The following is a 17,513-nucleotide window of genomic DNA, read 5'->3' as shown; positions in this document are numbered from 1 at the left end:
TTATATCTCAGCCACTGGGCTTTGCACTTCACAGGGTTAATCTTATCCTAAGAAGCAGTATGGTTATTGTACCCATATTATAGATGAATTAAGGGATAACAGTCACTACCTCCCCATGAACTGTGAGGATCCAGAAATAGATTATCTGTAAAGCATTTAGCACGGCAGCGGGCACACTGCAAGTGCTCAGCGCAACTGGGGCTGATGTCATCATGATGCTGCATCTCCCCAAGCCTCAGTTTCCTCTTTTGTCAAAAGGCGGACACTAATTTCTACCTCATAAAGTTGTTGGCTTGTAAGGATTAAATTCATTCCTTCTTCGTCCATTCAGTCAATAAAGTCATATTGAGAATGGATGGCATGCTGTGCTTTTCCATCTCCTTGAGCAGAAAAATGTATGTGCTCAACCAGTACCTGTTTCCTTCCCATCTCCCTCCTTGTGAACCATACATTTTATTGAGAAATAGCTCCTTCTCCAGTCATCTAAAAGAAATGGGATTTGGCCAGGTGTGGTGGCTCACACCTGTAACCCCAGCACTTTGGGAGGCCGAGGCAGGTGGATCACCTGAGGTCAGGAGTTTGAAACCAGCCTGGCCAATATGGTGAAACCCCATCTCTCCTAAAAACACAAAAATTAGCCAGGCGTGGGGGCAGGCGCCTGTAATTCCAGCTACTCAGGAGGCTGAGGCAGGAGAATTACTTGAACCCGGGAGGAGGAGGTTGCAGAGAGCTGAGATCCCACCACTGCACTCCAGCTTGGGAACAGAGTGAGACCCTGTCTCAAAATGAATGAATGAATGAATGAAATAAAATACATAAATAAACAAAATGGGATTTCAGCTGGGCATCTGGGGACCTGCTGTGCTTTTTGGTTCCCTGCCAGTTCACCTCAACAGGTTTTTTTCCTAAGCATCTCCTGGGTGTAAAGCCCAGTGTTTCTCAGTCACTTCATTACACAGAAGCAGAAAGCAACAGTAAAAATATCTGTGCATATCATGATACTGGTTTTCCACAACTGAAATTCATGTCATCAGTGGTGTGGGATGAGGCTGAACCATGTGCATCTAGCACAGTGGGAGGCAGGAGGGCCATCAAGATTGAGGGTTCTAATGTCAGGATTCAAACTCTGTGGATGTAGGCATGAATCCTAGCTCTGCTGTTGTGGTAGCTGTATCACGATTCACCACATATTCAGTTATCCTTCTCTACAGAAAGATTATGCATCCCTGCCCTGTCGAACTGAGTGGTCATATGACCAGCTTTAGCCAAATGTAGGTGGAAGTGATATGTGTCACTTCTGGCAGAATCTTTTTTTTTTTTTCCTTTCTTTTTTTGAGACAAGGTCTGGCTCTGTCACCCAGGCTGGAGTGCACTGGTGGGATCTTGGCTCACTGCAACCTCCATCTCTCAGGTTCAAGTGGTCCTCCCACCTCGGCCTCCCAAGTAGCTGGGATTATAGATATGCACCACCACGCTTGGGTAATTTTTGTACTTTTTGTAGACATGGGGTTTTGCCACGTTGCCCAGGCTGGTCTCAAACTCTTGGGCTCAAGTGATCCACCTGCCTCAGCCTCCCAAAGTGCTGGGACTATAGGTGTGAGCCACCGTGCCAGGACAACTGGTAGAATCTTTAAAGCCAGTGCAGGAAAGTGATTCATCTACTTTCTCTCTGCCCCAAAACCAGCGATAATCTAGATAGAGTCACTCTGTCAGCCTGGGACCCAGAACCAGTACAATGTGAATTCAAACTACAGCCAATCTGCAATGGACACAAAGTATGAACAAGAAATATACCTTTAATCCTGTAAGCTGCTGAGACTTATTTGGGGGTCACTTGTTATGGCAGCAAAACCTAGCCTATCCCCACAGTGGACAGAACCAATTAATACCTTTGTGACTATGCACAAATTATTTGTCACATCTGAGTTTCCTCAACCAACAAATGGGGATAAAAACAGTACTGAATTTCCAGGGGTATTGTGAGGACTAAATGAGACAGAGACACTGAGACATAGTGACTACCATCCTGTAATTATTCAATATGTTTATTGCTATTATCACTGTTTTCATTATTATTGTAATAATTTCCTCCTCAACACAGGCTGGAGATATACTTTGACCCTGAACTGCCTTGACCCTTAATTGATAACTCTTAAGTCAGTTCCAAGTGGAAGGCTGAAGATTACTGACTTTGGGCAGAGTTCAAGACCGAAGAAAACACTCAAGTCACTGACGATATACGATGGGAACGTGCAACTAGACAAGCGATGTGGCGCTGAGTCAGTGGCATCTTGATTCAACAAACGCGGCCTGGAAATAGTCTGGAAATTTGGGGAAGAGGTGTTTGAGCTCAGCTCTGCCATGAACTTGCTGGATCATCTAATTTTTCTGAGTGTTGATTTTCTCGCTTAGGAAATGTAACTATCAAATGACCCATGGACAGATAATGAGACGGCACCACTGCAGCAGCCAATGCCAAGTATTAATAGAAAAATATAACCATGACTACCTGCCTCTCTCTCCTCTTCCCTCTTTGCCTGCCTGGCTGCCTTCAGGACACTGTCATCTCTCCCCGATGTGACACTTACGCCCTCTGTGTCCTGATCCCTCTCTCCCCGCTAACACTCATCAATTCCTCACTGACACATCACCCTTGGGAAATACTGAGCTGCCTCCAGTCACCTTCTGGCCCCTGGCCATCAAGGACCTTCCCACCTTCCTGTGACTAGTTCAACATTACTCAACCTTCAGGAGTCAGCCGAGATGGGACATATCCTCCAGGAAGACTGGCCAAAACCCCAAGGTTGCTGAGATGCCCTGACTCTGGGCCCCTTAACCCTCTGTGCCACATTATCCTGGAATTCTACACCAGTGATTTTCAGAGGGTGGGCACCAGAATCACCAGGGGGTACCTGTTAAAAACACAGCTTCCTGGGGCAGAATCTCTGAGTCTAAGGACAAAGATTCTGTATCGTTAACAAGTTCCTCCTCCAGGGATTCTGCTGTAACTCAAGTTTGAAAATTGCTGAGCTAAGCTCTCATAGCACGGACCAAGCCATTTCCAACTCCCCATCCTCAGCAGCTTGCCCTGGGCTTGGAAACTGGAGGGTACTCAGGAAATCTTTCTTGTAAAGAGCCTAATTATTCCAACAAGAATTGGAGGTGACCACCTTGCTGCGGTGATATACTCCCCTACTCACTGTCCACATCTCTGAAAACCAGAGAGGTACAGGATGGACATGTTGGCTAAATAAAAATATATAGGCTGGGCATGGTGGCTCATGCCTGTAATCCTAGCACTTCGGGAGGCTGTGGTGGGAGGATCCCTTCAGCCCAGGAGTTCCAGAACAGCCTGGGCAACAGGGTGAAATGCTGTCCCTAGAAAAATAAAAAAATTAGCCGGGCATGGTGGTGCACACCTGTGGTCCACGCTACTTGGAAGGTTGAGGTGGGAGGATCGCTTGAACCTGCGAGGTCAAGGCTGCAATGAGCCTCTGCTGCAGTGATCATGCCACTGCACTCCAGTCTGGGTGACAGAGTAAGACTCTGTCTCCCCCATCTCCCTCACAAAAAGTTTGTAAGCATTTGTTGATTTGAAAAGAAGATATTTTTTCCTAAAGTTACTTGGCTAAGGCACTCTCTCCTAACGTTCAGCTGAATGGCCAATCTATTTCCCTGTTTAAGTATTTGCATGTTCTTAATAATTGTTTTGGGGGCCGGGCGTGGTGGCTCGCGCCTGTGGTCCCAGCACTTTGGGAGGCCAAGGCGGGCGGATCACGAGGTCAGGAGATCGAGACCATCCTGGCTAACATGATGAAACCCAGTCTCTACTAAAAATACAAAAAATTAGCTGGGCGTGGTGGCGGGCATCTGTAGTCCCAGCTACTTGGGAGGCTGAGGCAGGAGAATGGCGTGAACCCAGGAGGCGGAGCTTGCAGTGAGCCGAGATGGCGCCACTGCACTCCAGCCTGGGTGACACAGTGAGACTTTGTCTCAAAAAAAAAAAAAAAAATTTTTTTTTTGTACATAAAATAGCTTTCCCAGACATCGTTCATTATTGCAGCACTATACTCTTGCAATTACTTCAGTTGTCTGATTGAATCTCAACATTGAAAGCAAAGGGGAGATGTTTGCTCTGAGTTACATTTACAATGCTTCCTTCCCTTTACTTGGAAGTGAACACTCAGAGAACAACACTAAATCCGAGTGACAGCCTTGTTGTCATCACTGACTGCCTGCTGATTAGATATGACAGCAACCCACACCATCGTACAGTCACGGTCATGCTGAAAAGGCAGAAGCGAACCTGAGTTGCCGTTTCCATGTCAGCTGCCCAAAGACACAGGCTGAAACCACAGGCAGATTTGGGCCAAATCCCAGGCTGAAGCCAGAGATACCTCCTGAAGAGCAAGACGCCCACATTGCCCATCTCATAGATCCACAAATCGGTCTTACTCTCTGTCATCTTATCTCCCGTAAGAGGGTGTTTTCTGTCCTTATCCTCACCACCACCTTCTGTTTTTAAATCACTTTTTTTTGTGCTGACAGATAGACAGAGCTTATCACTGAGAGGTCTACAGACACTTTCCTAGTAATGGCCTGGATGGCCCCATAAAATCATTATCTTTCTTGTTTTCTTCAGAATTAAGGAGAAACCCTGCCACTGCCAGCCAGGCCTTGAAGGACACAGTGAGAGCCATTCAGACTGGACATCGTGGTCAAATCAGATGCTGCTGGCCAGCCGTGTGACCTTGGCTGAGTTATGCCACCCCTCTGACTTTATTTCTTTATTTGTGAAACACTTAGGGGGCTGTTATGAGGATCGAGTGAGATGGCATCTTGTGCCTGCATCTAGTAGGCATTCAGGAAAAATCTGATGCTGGCAACGTTCTTACGATGTGAGCAGTATCTTTCTTTCTTTCTTTTTAATTGTAATTTTTTTTTTTTTTGAGATGGAGTTTCACTCTTGTTGCCCAGGCTGGAGTGCAATGGCATGATCTCGGCTCACTGCAACCTCCGCCTCCTGGGTTCAAGCAATTCTCCTGCCTCAGCCTCCCATGTAGCTGGGATTACAGGCATACACCATCACACCCAGCTAATTTTTGTATTTTTAGTAGAGACGGGGTTTCACCATGTTGGTCAGGCTGGTCTCGAACTCCTGACCTCTGGTGAGCCACCCGCCTCGGCCTCCCAAAGTGCTGGGATTACAGGTGTGAGCCACCGCGCCTGGCCTATGTGAGCAGTATCAACCCCAGCAGCTCATGAGCTCACATCTTCTGAGACTCTACTATGTGCCAAGCACGGGTCCCAGCTTTCGATATGTGTTAAGTAATTTAATCCTCTCAATGCTGATGGCGATACTACCGTTATCCTCATGTGAGAGATGAAGAAATGAGGCACAGAGAGGAGAGGTGAAGTCACTAAACAAGTGAGGGAAGCCGGGTGGCCTTAGGGCTCAGACAGGGACCCAGGAGCAGAGGGGTGGTACGGGTAGTACGTCACACTCTAGACCTCAGCTGCAAAGAGTCACCTTGGTCGGCCCAGTGATGAACTCACCTCCCAGAAACACAAAACCTTACAGTCAAGAGAAATTTATGTATCATTCAATCCCTTAATTGTATAGGTAAAAAAAGAAAATGTGTGCTGGTGTCCAGGAAGGGAAAGACACGTGCCCAAGGCCACACAGAGGGTTAGTAGCAGAATCAAACTGAGAGCCAGGTCTCCTGGCTGAACAGTTGCTATGGCTTCCCTGGGTCTCAGATCCTTCCAGAGACCACAGAATCTGAGAGTCCCTAACGTTGCGTAAACAATTACATGTGTGAAGCCTTTTTCTGGGGAAAGAGTCTACATATAGACTACAATAGGGTCTATAATAGTTTATAAAAGGGTCTATAATAACACAATTAGAACAGTATTGTTAACAACAGCAAATAATATTTATGGACTAGTTACTTTGTCCCAGGCTCACTTGAAACACTTCACATATATATGAACTCATCTGGGCCCCACGGGAACTCTGTGAGGAGGGCGCTACTATTATCCCCATTTTACAGGTGAGGAAGTTGAAGCTCAGAGAAGTTAAATAATGCCCAGATTCACATGGCTGGTAAGTGGCAGAACTGGCCTGTATTAGACCTTCTGGTTTATATCTTCACATGGCTGGTAAGTGGCAGAACTGGCCTGTATTAGACCTTCTGGTTTATATCTTCCCTGACCTGGGGTTATTGGTATTATCAGAACAAATCGCTCCGGGTAATACGTTTCTCTCTGATAATAAGATTTCCAAATAATAACTGAGAGTTTCCTTAATTTCAAGGCATATAAGATCCTATAAATTCCCGACATATCCAAAGAACCTAGGATGCCCTCGTGATTATGGTAATTGGCATGGATCCAGGTATTTCTATACTGACGCAACTCTGGGAGTCAAAGCTAGTATGTCTACAGGTTATTTCAACAAACCAAGTTTCCCCCTTTCTCAAGGAAATACCCCTTTTCTTTGCTCCACTAACTGTGGCGTGAGGGTGGCTCTGGGTCTCAATTTGGCTTTAGGATTAAATTCCCAAGTGGGCTGACCTCGTGTAACCTGGCTGGTCAAAGAACATCACGGCAGCTAAAAAAAACCCAGACCTGGGAGACGTGCCTGGTGCCAGGAGCCTGGGATTAGGCTGTGACTGAAATTGATTTATTGCTCTGGGATTAGATCCTGTGTAAAGTGTTCTGCAAAGAGCTGAGCACCAGCCAGGTTACCAGGATTATTTCCTTCTACACATTCTTGACCATATATAGACAGCAAAGCAACTCTACAACTGATGGGTCCGGGACACGTCGGGGAAGGGGAGGATTCACATCTACCAAGCACTTGCTGTGTGCCAGCCCTGGGCCGGGCATTTTATAATGCGCAGACATTCATTCTTCCTAATGATCCTGGGAGGGCACTATCCTTATTCCTGTTTCACAGATAAGAACATTGCAGCTTAAAAAAGCAAGGCCACCCGCCCAATGTCAAGCAGTGGACAGGTATCAGAAACGGGAATTGAATCCAGGTCAATTGTGCCCGTGAACCAGGTGTCATAAGAGCCTGAGGTGGAACAGGGTGTCAGGGCCCCAGGATGTTAAAGTCACAGATTCAAGGCCCTTAGCAATCATTCATTCCATCTTTTCTTTTCTTTTTTGAGACAAGAGTCTCACTCTGTCACCCACACTGGAGTGCAGTGGCACAATCTTGGCTCACTACAACCTCCACCTCCCTGTTTCAAGGGATTCTCCTGGCTCAGCCTCCCGAGTAGCTGGGATTACAGGCACATGCCACCGTGCCCGGCTAATTTTTGTATTTTTAGTAGAGATGGGGTTTTATCATGTTGGCCAGGCTGGTCTCGAACTCCTGACCTCAAGTGATCCACCTGCAGGGTGCTGGGATTACAGGCGTAAGCCACCATGCCTGGCACATTTCATCTTTTCTTCTTGCAAATGAAGTCAGAGGCCCAGAGAGGGCAAGTAGCTTGCTAAGGCCACACAGCGAGTCAGGGCTACAGCTGGGACTCTGTCCAGGGCTCCTTCCACCTCACTACACCATCTCTTAAAGGGAGAAGGGGACTCTGTTATCTGCAAAGTACACCGAAGTGGAAATCCTTGGATCCTGATGGGGGTCGCGGGGCTCTCTTACTCAGATTCCTCCTCTTTGATTTCCTTCAGGCTCTCCAGGAACGTCTCTTCAAGGACATCCAGCTCCTCCAAGGGCACTTGGAGCAGGGAGGTCATGTGGCAAACGAGGACTCTGGCCCGGGCATCATAGTGCCCTCGAAAGACAGAAACAATACCAGAAAAGAATCGGTTTAGGTTTTAAGAACAATGATGTTAGCAGTGTAACTGATAAAACCCACACTGGAAACAGCCTAAATGTACAACCCCATGGGAGCCAGTCAATGAAAAAAATGACACAGTTGCCTGGACAGAATACTACACAACTATTAAAATATGCAGCAAAAGCAAGGTGGGGCTGGGTGCGGTGGCTCACTCCTGTAATTCCAGCACTTCGCGGGGCTGAGGCAGGCAGATCGCTTGAGTCCAGGAGTTCAAGACCAGCCTGGGCAACACAGTGAGACCCCCTCACCTCTAGAAAAAAATACAAAACTTAGCCAGGCATTGTGGTGCATGCCTGTGGTCCTAGCTACTCAGGGGGCTGATGTAGGAGGATCATGAGCCTAGGAGGTTGAGGCTGCAGTGAGCCGTGATCATGTCACTGCACTCCAGCCTGGGCGACAGAGTGAGACCCTGTCTCAAAAAAGAAAAAAGGAAGGTGGTATTTCTCACCAGTCAAATGCGCAAAGATCAGTTTTTAAAATTTCACAGCTGTGAAGGAGATGATAAAAATGGATGCCCAAAGACATTGCTGGTGGAAGCATGCACTGGTATAAACTTTCTGGAGGGCAACTGGACAATACGTATCAACAACTTAAAAAAAAAAATACATCCCCTTTGCCCCAGGAATTCCATTTCTGGAACTGTAATCTTAAGAAAACAACCGTAAATGCAGATGATATTTAGTAAATAAAGGCACTATGCTGTATTTATAATATGAAATTGGAAACAACCTGGAGATTTCCAACATCAGGAAATTAGTTAAATAACCCACACCCATCCAGCCGAAAACCAAGGGGCCATAAAAAATGATTCCTAAGAAAAGTATGTAATAACTTTCAAAAATAAGTTCTTACCCAGAAGAATTTATGGCTAAGAGAATTTATGGCTAAGTGGTGGTGCGTGCCTATAATCCCAGCTACTTTGGAAGCTGATGGAGGAGGATCACTTGAGCGCAGGTGCTCGAGATCAGCCTGGGCAACATAGCAAGATCTCATCTCAGTAATTGAAGAAAAGGAATAAAAAAGACACAGTTCTGTTTGCATATTATAAATAAAGAAAAAAGGGAAAATAAATGCTTATATAATGAAACAAAATTTTTAATGCATAGAAGAGTGACTTGATAATACGTCATGGGGTCCCAACTAAGAAACAAAACAAAAAACAAATACCACACAGGAAAAAAAAGTGAAGGAGGTCGGGCGCCTGTAATCCCAGCACTTTGGGACGCTGAGGTGGGCAGATCACTTGAAGCCAGGAGTTCGAGACCAGCCTGGCCAACATGGTGAAACTCCATCTCTACTAAAAATACAAAAATTAGCCAGGCGTGGTGGGGGGGCGCCTGTAATTTCCAGCAACTTGGGAGGCTGAGGCGTGAGCCACTGCACCTGGCTGACAATTCAAATTTAGCATCTTACGGTTCTGAAGGCCGGATATTCTAAAATCACAGTGTTAGCAAGGAGAGAATCTGTTTTCTTGCTTTTCCCAGCCTGCTTTCCTTGGCTTGTGGCCCCTCCCTCCAGTCACTCCGGCCTCTGCTCCCATGGTCACATGTCCTGCTCTGACTTAGATCCTCATGTCTCCCTTTTATGAAGACCTTGTGATTGCATCAGGCCTATCTGGAAAGCCCAGGATAGTTTCCCCATCCCAAGATTCTTAATGTAATCACACCTGCAAAGTCCCTTTTGCCATGTAGGGTAACATATTCACAGTTGCCAGGGATTAGGATGTGAACATCTTTAGGGGCCATTATTCTATCACTTAACCCTTGACCTGGCTCAACCATCACCTCCTCGCTGAACCCTCTCTGCATCACTCCTTCCTTTGGGGGTCTGTGATCGCTTACACAGACCTCTCTCTCAGTATCTTCCCCATTTGATTGTACTCATCATATCTTACTAGACTGTAAGCTTAGTCATCTGTTTTTCCAACTGCTGTACCTACCTGGGGTGTGACACTTAATAAGAACTCAAAAAATGTTTATGCAGTGAATGAACCAATGAATAAATTCTTCCGAATTTTAGGTCAAATTCTTTGTGACTCAAGTACTATGACATGCTTCCAAATTGAATGTTTTTGACAGAGAAAATCACAAGGACCTGGCATTCAGCTACTCCGCACTCACCTTCCCTGTGTGCCCTGGCCCTGTGAAGACACGAGTTGTCTAAAACGCTAATTCCCCAGTCCAGCTGCCTATTAGCATGACCTGAGAAGCTTGCCAAAAATAGGGTTTCCTGAGTTCTGGTATAGGGGACCCTCCTTTCCCTGGCCTCACGTTTCCATGTGAGGGACCATTTACCATGACGCAGTCCCTGAAGTCTTGAAGTTTGAGGTTTCGGCTTCTGCAAAAGAAATCAGTTCCTTCCTTGACCCAGGGTCCCCAGAGTGAAACAGGGTCTCTCGGGGCTGCCCTGCTGTCTCCCGGGATGAGGAGCTGTCTACGTGCTGGGGACAGACACCACATGCTGTGGCTTGGGGTTATTAGATTCAGTAAACTTCCATGGAAAAAAGGAGCTCCTTCTTTCCCCCATAGGAGCAAAGACTACTGTGCCCACGTGATAATCGGGTTGTAGAAATCAAGCTTTGGCCATGATGATTAATTGGTGGCAATGATAATTAGTTGCTAATACATACTCCACTGGTCAAGGCTGCAGTGATTCACCTTCTAGCAAGCAGGCTGCCGGGTGCATGTGTGATTAACATTCCTGTGGTAATCTCAGGCACGGGGCTTTGTATCTTAGCCTTGTGTATAGGTCATTTCAAGAACTTGGTGGCAGGGATGCTGGTCTTGGAGCCAGGGTTCGTAGTTTAAGGCATGTTCCTTCTGGAAGCTCTAGGAGCAAATCTCCTCGTCTAGAAGGCAGTAGAGAGGGGCAGAGTCCTGGGCTACCCAGGATATCGGCATTCTCTGGCCCAGGCTCTACTGCCAACTTGCCAGGGGGCCAACTTGCTCCTTGAGAGCCTGTCCCAATGAAAGGTGCCCCACAGGCCAGGCGCGGTGGCTCACACCTGTGCCTGTAATTCCAGCACTTTGGGAGGCCGAGGTGGGCCAATCACTTGAGGTCAGGAGTTCAAGACCAGCATGGCCAACATGGTGAAACCCCTTCTCTACTACAAAATACAAAAATTAGCCAGGTATGGTGGTGTACGTTTGTAATCCCAGCTACTCGGGAGGCTAAGGCAGGAGAATTGCTTGAACCTGGGAGGCAGAGGTTGTAGTGAGCCAAGATCATGCCACTGCACTCCAGCCTGGGCAACAGAGGGAGACTCGGTCTCAAAAAAAAAAAAAGTGCTCCATCCACCCTGGGGCTCAGACCACAAGCCTGGGCATTGCTCTTAGTTCTTGTTTCCCTGTCCCGACATGCAACCCAACAGCTGATGCTGACAGCTGCACCTGCAAAACATATCCTGGGTTTGACCACTTCACTCCTTCTCCACTGCCACCGCCACAGCCACAGCCCTCGCTCTCCAACCACCAGCCACCTCACTGCTCTCATCTTTCACTCTTGCCTCTGCACTCCATTTGCCAAACAGCAGCCACTGAGCTTCTTTAAAATCATCAATCCGGTCATGTTCTCTCCCTGGCTTAGAGCTCTCTGACAGCTCCCCAGTGCACTTAGAATAAAGTCCACATTTCTTTCCATGGTCTGCAAGACTGCACATTATCCAGCCCCTTCCTGCCATCCTCTCCGACCTCACCTTCTACCCGGCCCTGCTTCAGGCACCAGCAGCTCAAGAAGCCAAGCTCACGGCTGCCTCGGGGCCTTTGCACTTGCTGTTCTTGATATCTGGGAAGTTCCTGCCCCAGGTCTCTGCTCAGCTGCCCTTTCCCATCAGTCAGGTCTCCACTTAAATATCACTTCCTTAGAGAAGCCAGCAGCTCCTGAATCAGAACAGCTCAGCCCCCAGTCACCCCATCTCCATTACCCCATTTCCCTGTATAGGTTTATTGTCTGGCTTTCCCCATCGGAATGTCTGTCCCACAAGGGCAGCGACATTTACTTTGTTCCTTGCTGTTCTCCCAGTGCTTGGGACAATGCCTGGCAGTTAGTAGGTGCATAGTTAAGATGTGTTGAGTCATTAGCTGACCAAAGTTCTCTCTTGCCTGCCAGGGTTCTGTGCTGTGGCCACCTGCCCCAGGCAGCACAAAAGACCTTTCTCTGCCTCCCACCTCCACTGAGACTCCCTCTCCCTCTCTAGTACCCTCCAAGTCCTGCTCCCCCAGGGGACTAGGGGAGAGTGGATTAATGGGTTAAGGCCTCTCTCCTCCTCTCAGTGGGGTCTTCTCTTACAGTGGTGAATTATTCTTAAATGTCATAGTCTTTTTTTTTTTTCAAGAGATGGGGATCTTGCTATGTTGCCCAGGCTGGTCTCAAACTCCTAGCCTCAAGCAATCCTCCCACCTTGGCCTCCCAAGTAGCTGGGACTACAGGCACATGCCACAAATATCAGAGGCTTGACTATGCCTGGAACACTCAGTTCCTTCCTCAAATGTCACCTTCTTGGAGAAGCCCTCCCTGACCCAGTTCACTCCTTCCTAGTCTCTTACCATGAGTTATTTCTCCATATCTTTTTCTTTTCTTTTCTTTTCTTTTTTTTGAGACAGGGTCTCACTGTCACCCAGGATGGAGTGCAGTGGTATGATCTTGGCTCACTGCAGCCTCAACCTCCTGGGCTCAAGTGAGCCCTCACCTCAGCCTCCTGAGTAGTTGGGACTACAGGCATGTGCTTCCATGCTCTGATAATATATATATATATCTCCAGCAATCCACTCACCTTTGCCTCCCAAAGTGCGTGGTGGGATTAAAGGCATGAGCCACTGTGACCAGCCATTTCTTCTTATCACCATTTAAAACAACTATATATATATTTTATTTGCCTACTTGTTTATTTTGTCTCCTCTTCTTCTAGAATATAAAATATAAGCTCCAAATCCACTGTGCATCCCTAGTACCTCGGCCCATGCCAAAAACAAAGCAGAGGTTTAATAATCTTTGTATGTAAGAGGAATGGAATATTTGTAGAAATGAATGAATGACTGAGTGGCTGGACCTCTGTTGGGAGAGATCCAAATGCGGGGGACAGTTCTGCTGGATGAGATGTATATCCCCTTTCGGCAGAAACATCCTATGACCAATAATCCTATTAATCTGGAAGCTTCATTTATCACCTACTCATCTAGATCAGATTCTGCACTACACTCTCTGCACGTATTGGCTTATTGAATCCTTATGACCCTCTGAAGTGGCGGGTACTATAGAAACTCCATCTTCTCAAAGAGGAAAGTGAGGTGCAGAGAGCTTAGGCCAGTGGCCAGGTTCACCCGGCCAGTGAGTAGTAAAGTGGCAGCCTGGGTGCAGAGGCTGTGCACCTGACCGCCACCCATTCCCCGCACCATGAAGTGGGAAGGAGGGCCACGAGCTAGCAGAACACTGTCTTCCAGCCACACACATCTCCCCCAAGCCCGCCCATGCTTCCAGCCTGCACTCCTTCCTCACGGCCTCCTTCTAAATCAGCCCATGATCAATGGGTGCTGCGACATCCCCCCTATTGCTCCTGATAGATGTGCAGATTCCAGTCCAGTGCCCAGGACCAGGCTTTTGGATCCTGCCAGAAAGACCAAAGGAGCTGGTATCCAGAGGTCCTTTCCAGCTCAGAGATCTGAGGGTCAGCCTCAGGGTACCTGTTCCTCCTCACAAGGAGAGACCTTTAAAGCCCAAGGTCAAATGGACTTGAAACAGCCCAACAGCAACAGGGTCATGTGGAGACTTGAGAGTCACAGCGGGACAGTGGTTCTTAGAGTTTAGGGAACATCAAGGTCCCAGAGAGCTTGTGGAATTTCAGCTTCCTCGGTCCCACATGCAGGAGATCTGGGGTAGGGCTTAGGAATCCGTACTTTTAACAACACTCCCCACTCCCAGTGATTCTGAAACAGATGATTCCTACCCCAGGAAACAGAGCAGTGGGCTCCCCTCTTGCAAATGAGCTCCTCCCAGTCTGAAATGGTCTGGATGTGCTCATGCCTGGAGGCAGAGCGTGATGCTCCTCCTGCCACCTCTGCAGGGAAGGGAACCCGGCATCCCTGGCCTGCTCCTAAGCAGCAGGCATCATGGCAGGAGCTTGCATTTGTGATTGCTGATCCTCCCAATGGTCCTAGGAGGTTGTCACTATGATGCCGCATTTTGCAAATGAGGAAAGAACAGGTGCAGAGTGGATAAGAAACTTTCTCAAAGCCACACAGTTTAGAGAGTGCTGGAGCTTGGATTATAATCCAAATTATATGATGCCAACATTTCTGCTCATTCCACTATGAGTGCCTTTTAAAGGCAAATGCCTTACTCTTGAGTGAGTTTGGTGTCCTAGGACAATCTCGTTTGGCCAGCTGTGAATCCTATATTTTATGCACATGGGGTATACATACAATCTCAGGGGCAGCCCTAGATCATGGGCCACAGGCACACCTAAAAGTTACGTATCACGGGATAACAGTTCTTTGGAAAGATGGGGGATTGGGGAGGGTGACCGAGGGATCTCGGCTCTGCCACCAGAGGGCAGAAGTGTGCCAGACACCCAGAACTGCGGGATTAGCCCTGGTGCCCACCCCAGACACACAACCACATACTGTGGGAGCCCCTGGAGCCAACTGGTCCCCCTGCTTCAACAAGAGCAAGGGGCATGTCCAGAGCCAGGCTGTGTGTTCATGATGGGACTCCTTCGCCCACCAGCATTTCTCAATACAGAAGCAGCTGCTTTTCGTACTTCATTATCTAACACTCTCATGCATCAAAGGATAGCAGCACCCTGGGAACTTGGCCCTAAATGCCAGTTGCACCCGCAAGTTGTGATAAAAATCCTGACTCTCCCCACGTTTCCAAATCCCCCAAATCAGGAGCGGGGGGCAGGACAGCCTCCTGTTGTAAGGCATTGAACCAGCCTATTCCCAGTAATGGCTCCATCTCTGAGCATGGAGGCAGGGATGGTGGGTTGGGGCTGACCTCGTACCTGCTGGGAGAGCCCACACCTTTGGGAAGAGATCATGGTCAATCCCCGCCCTTTGGGGGCTGCCCTCCAGACCAAAGCGAAGGAACCCAGAGGCAGAAACTTCAGCCTTTGTCAAACAGACCTGGGTTTAAATCTTGATCTAAGTTCCTACTAGCTGAATGGGTTCAGTAAGTCTCTTAACCTCTCTGAGCCTCAGTTTCTTCATCTGCAAAAGGGGAATAAGAATATCTTTTTCTTTTTTTCTTTTTTTTTTTTTGAGATGGAGTTTCACTCTGTCACCCAGGCTGGAGTGCAGTGGCACGATCTTGGCTCACTGTAATCTCTGTCTCCAGGGTTCAAGCGATTCTTGTTCCTCAGCCTCCCGGGTAGCTGGGATCACAGGCATCCACCACCATGCCTGGTTAATTTTTGTATTTTTAGTACTGATGGGGTTTCACTATGTTGCCCAGGCTGGTCTCGAACTCCTGACCTCAAGTGATCTGCCTGCCTCGGCCTCCCAAGTGCTGGGATTGTTACAGGCGTGAGCCACCATGCCCGGCCAAGAATATCTTTTTGATCTGGCTTTTGTTGAGGGGCAATAAGAGGATGGATGTGGTGAGCTTGGCTGGCACCTAGGACACAGTAAGTGCCCGATACGGGGTGGCTGATATTACTTCATGGGAAATTGTCATGTTTCCTCCTTTCTGTACCTGTTAAGAAGCCACTCTCTGAGCCAGGGTGCCAGGGTGAGGCTGTGGGCTGCCTGCTGCTGTGCCAGGGCAGGGGCCCTTTGTCTCTCTTCTCCCTGGGTCCGAGGACACACCTCACAGGTCACACTCATATAACTGCTAACCTCACCCACCACCCTACTATCCCTTGATTCACCAACTTTTCTAATTACATACTTTTTCTAGAATATTTATTACGTAGCCCCATTTTTACCCTAAATGAATTATTTTCCATATAAAGAAGAAACTACACAGTATTCCAGTCCCATACACCCTGTCCATTGCTGAGCACTGGGTTGAAGCCCCGTTGTGTGCCCAGGGTCCCCATTTTGAGAGGCTGAGCCTGGCTGCAGAGCCCTCACAGGGCAGTCTAACTCAGGACATCTTGGGGATGATTCTTGCCTTTTGTCCTCACGGCTTAGGACGATTAAGGGCATTAAGGCGGCGACCAGCTTACTTCAAGACCAGTGGTCTTGGAGCAGAGGGGAGAGAGGAGGGGTTGCTTCTGAGACCCTCCCATCTCCACCTTCTTGGATGCAGGATCAGTAAGAGAAGCAGCTCCTCTGGTTCCTGCCGCATGGGCACCCGCCCTTCATTCAGGCCTCATCCAACCCTCTTAAAGTCAGCGTCAGGGGTGAGGTCTCCACTTATCTCCAAGTGGGAGGTGGAACAGCAGGTAAGAGGTGGACTCAGGAGCCCCGGGGCCTGGCTGGAATCCTAACTCCTCACTTTCCAGCTTGGGCAGGCATTTCATTCTCTGCGCTGCAGTTTCCTCTGCTGTGAAATGGGAACAGTAACAGCAGCTACCTCCAAGGGTCATTGTGGGGTTTCAACGAATTGGTTCCTATAAAGAAAGCACTTAGCTCAGAGCCAGGCATAGAGTAGGCACTCAATGAGCATCTGCTATTAGAGTTACTCTCAGTGCCTCACACGGGGCCGGGCATACACAGGTGTCAGTTCTTATTTGCGGAATAGATGGACCAGGCTGTTTGGATACGGATTATAAACTGTATGAATCTCAAGGATGTTGGGCTGGGCGTGGTGGTGGCTCACGCCTGCAATCCCAGCACTTTGGGAGGCCGAGGCAGGCAGGTCAGGAGTTCGAGACCAGCCTGACCAACATGGAGAAACCCTGTCTGTACTAAAAATACACAAAAATTAGCCAGGCGTGGTGGCACATGCCTGTAATCCCGGCTAGTCGGGAGGCTGAGGCAGGAGAATTGCTTGAACCTGGGAGGTGGAGGTTGCAGTGAGCCAAGATTGCGCCATTGCACTCAAGAGTGAAACTCTGTCTCAAAAAAAAAAAAAAAAAAAAAGATGTTGATGGAGAACCCAGCAGCCAGGTGACAATATTTGCATTTTACCACAACCTAAGACTAACACCTCAAGCCTTTCTGATTCATCAGGGAGGCAGGGTTTGCAATCCAGTAATAAATACCAGGCCGGAAAGCAGAGCCACGTCTGCGGTAGAGAGTGCCGTGGCTCAAGTGTGTGTGCCTCCTGCAGTTCCAGGGCCTAGAGGTGATCTCCCTTTGGATTCAGAGATCAGAGGGCAAAAATCATGACGCAGTTTAAGTCTCCCAGGGACCAATACAGAGTTCACGGTGAGATTCACTTGGCCTTAAATGGAGTTTTGAAACTTACTTTGAAATGTAATCCTGGGCTACTCACTTAACCTGCAGAACCTTCATTTTCTCCCCTGTAAGAGCAGGTTAACAGTACCAGTCTCAGCAGCAGATCTGACGACCATCTACTCTGCAATAACTCAGAATCTATGTAAGCAGCCTAGAAGAGCAACTAGAAGAACTTAGGAAGATTACCAAATGCAAGTAAACCAGCCCCACCTGAGATGGCCGTAGTTTCAGTTTTGCAACCTAGAGGACATTGGCAATGTCTGGAGCCATTTTTGGTTATTGCAGCTCAGGAATGTCTACTGGCACCTAG

The 17,513-nt window shown here is 48.0% G+C and overlaps 1 protein-coding gene across 12 annotated transcripts in view; it reads right to left on the bottom strand.

Moving 5' to 3' along the window:
• Positions 1-17,513, bottom strand: part of TMCO4 (transmembrane and coiled-coil domains 4) — a 120,446-nt gene that overhangs the window by 65,567 nt on the left and 37,366 nt on the right. For all 12 annotated transcript variants that reach the window (XM_003814418.7, XM_063594446.1, XM_063594451.1 and 9 more), the window contains one exon: positions 7,667-7,799. In XM_003814418.7, coding sequence (XP_003814466.2) covers positions 7,667-7,799 — 133 coding nt within the window. The remainder of the gene's footprint in view (positions 1-7,666; positions 7,800-17,513) is intronic.

This window comes from Pan paniscus, chromosome 1 (assembly GCF_029289425.2).
Source record: "Pan paniscus chromosome 1, NHGRI_mPanPan1-v2.0_pri, whole genome shotgun sequence".
In the NCBI taxonomy this organism is placed as follows: Eukaryota; Metazoa; Chordata; class Mammalia; order Primates; family Hominidae; genus Pan; species Pan paniscus.
This window is presented reverse-complemented; position numbering and strand designations above follow the sequence as displayed.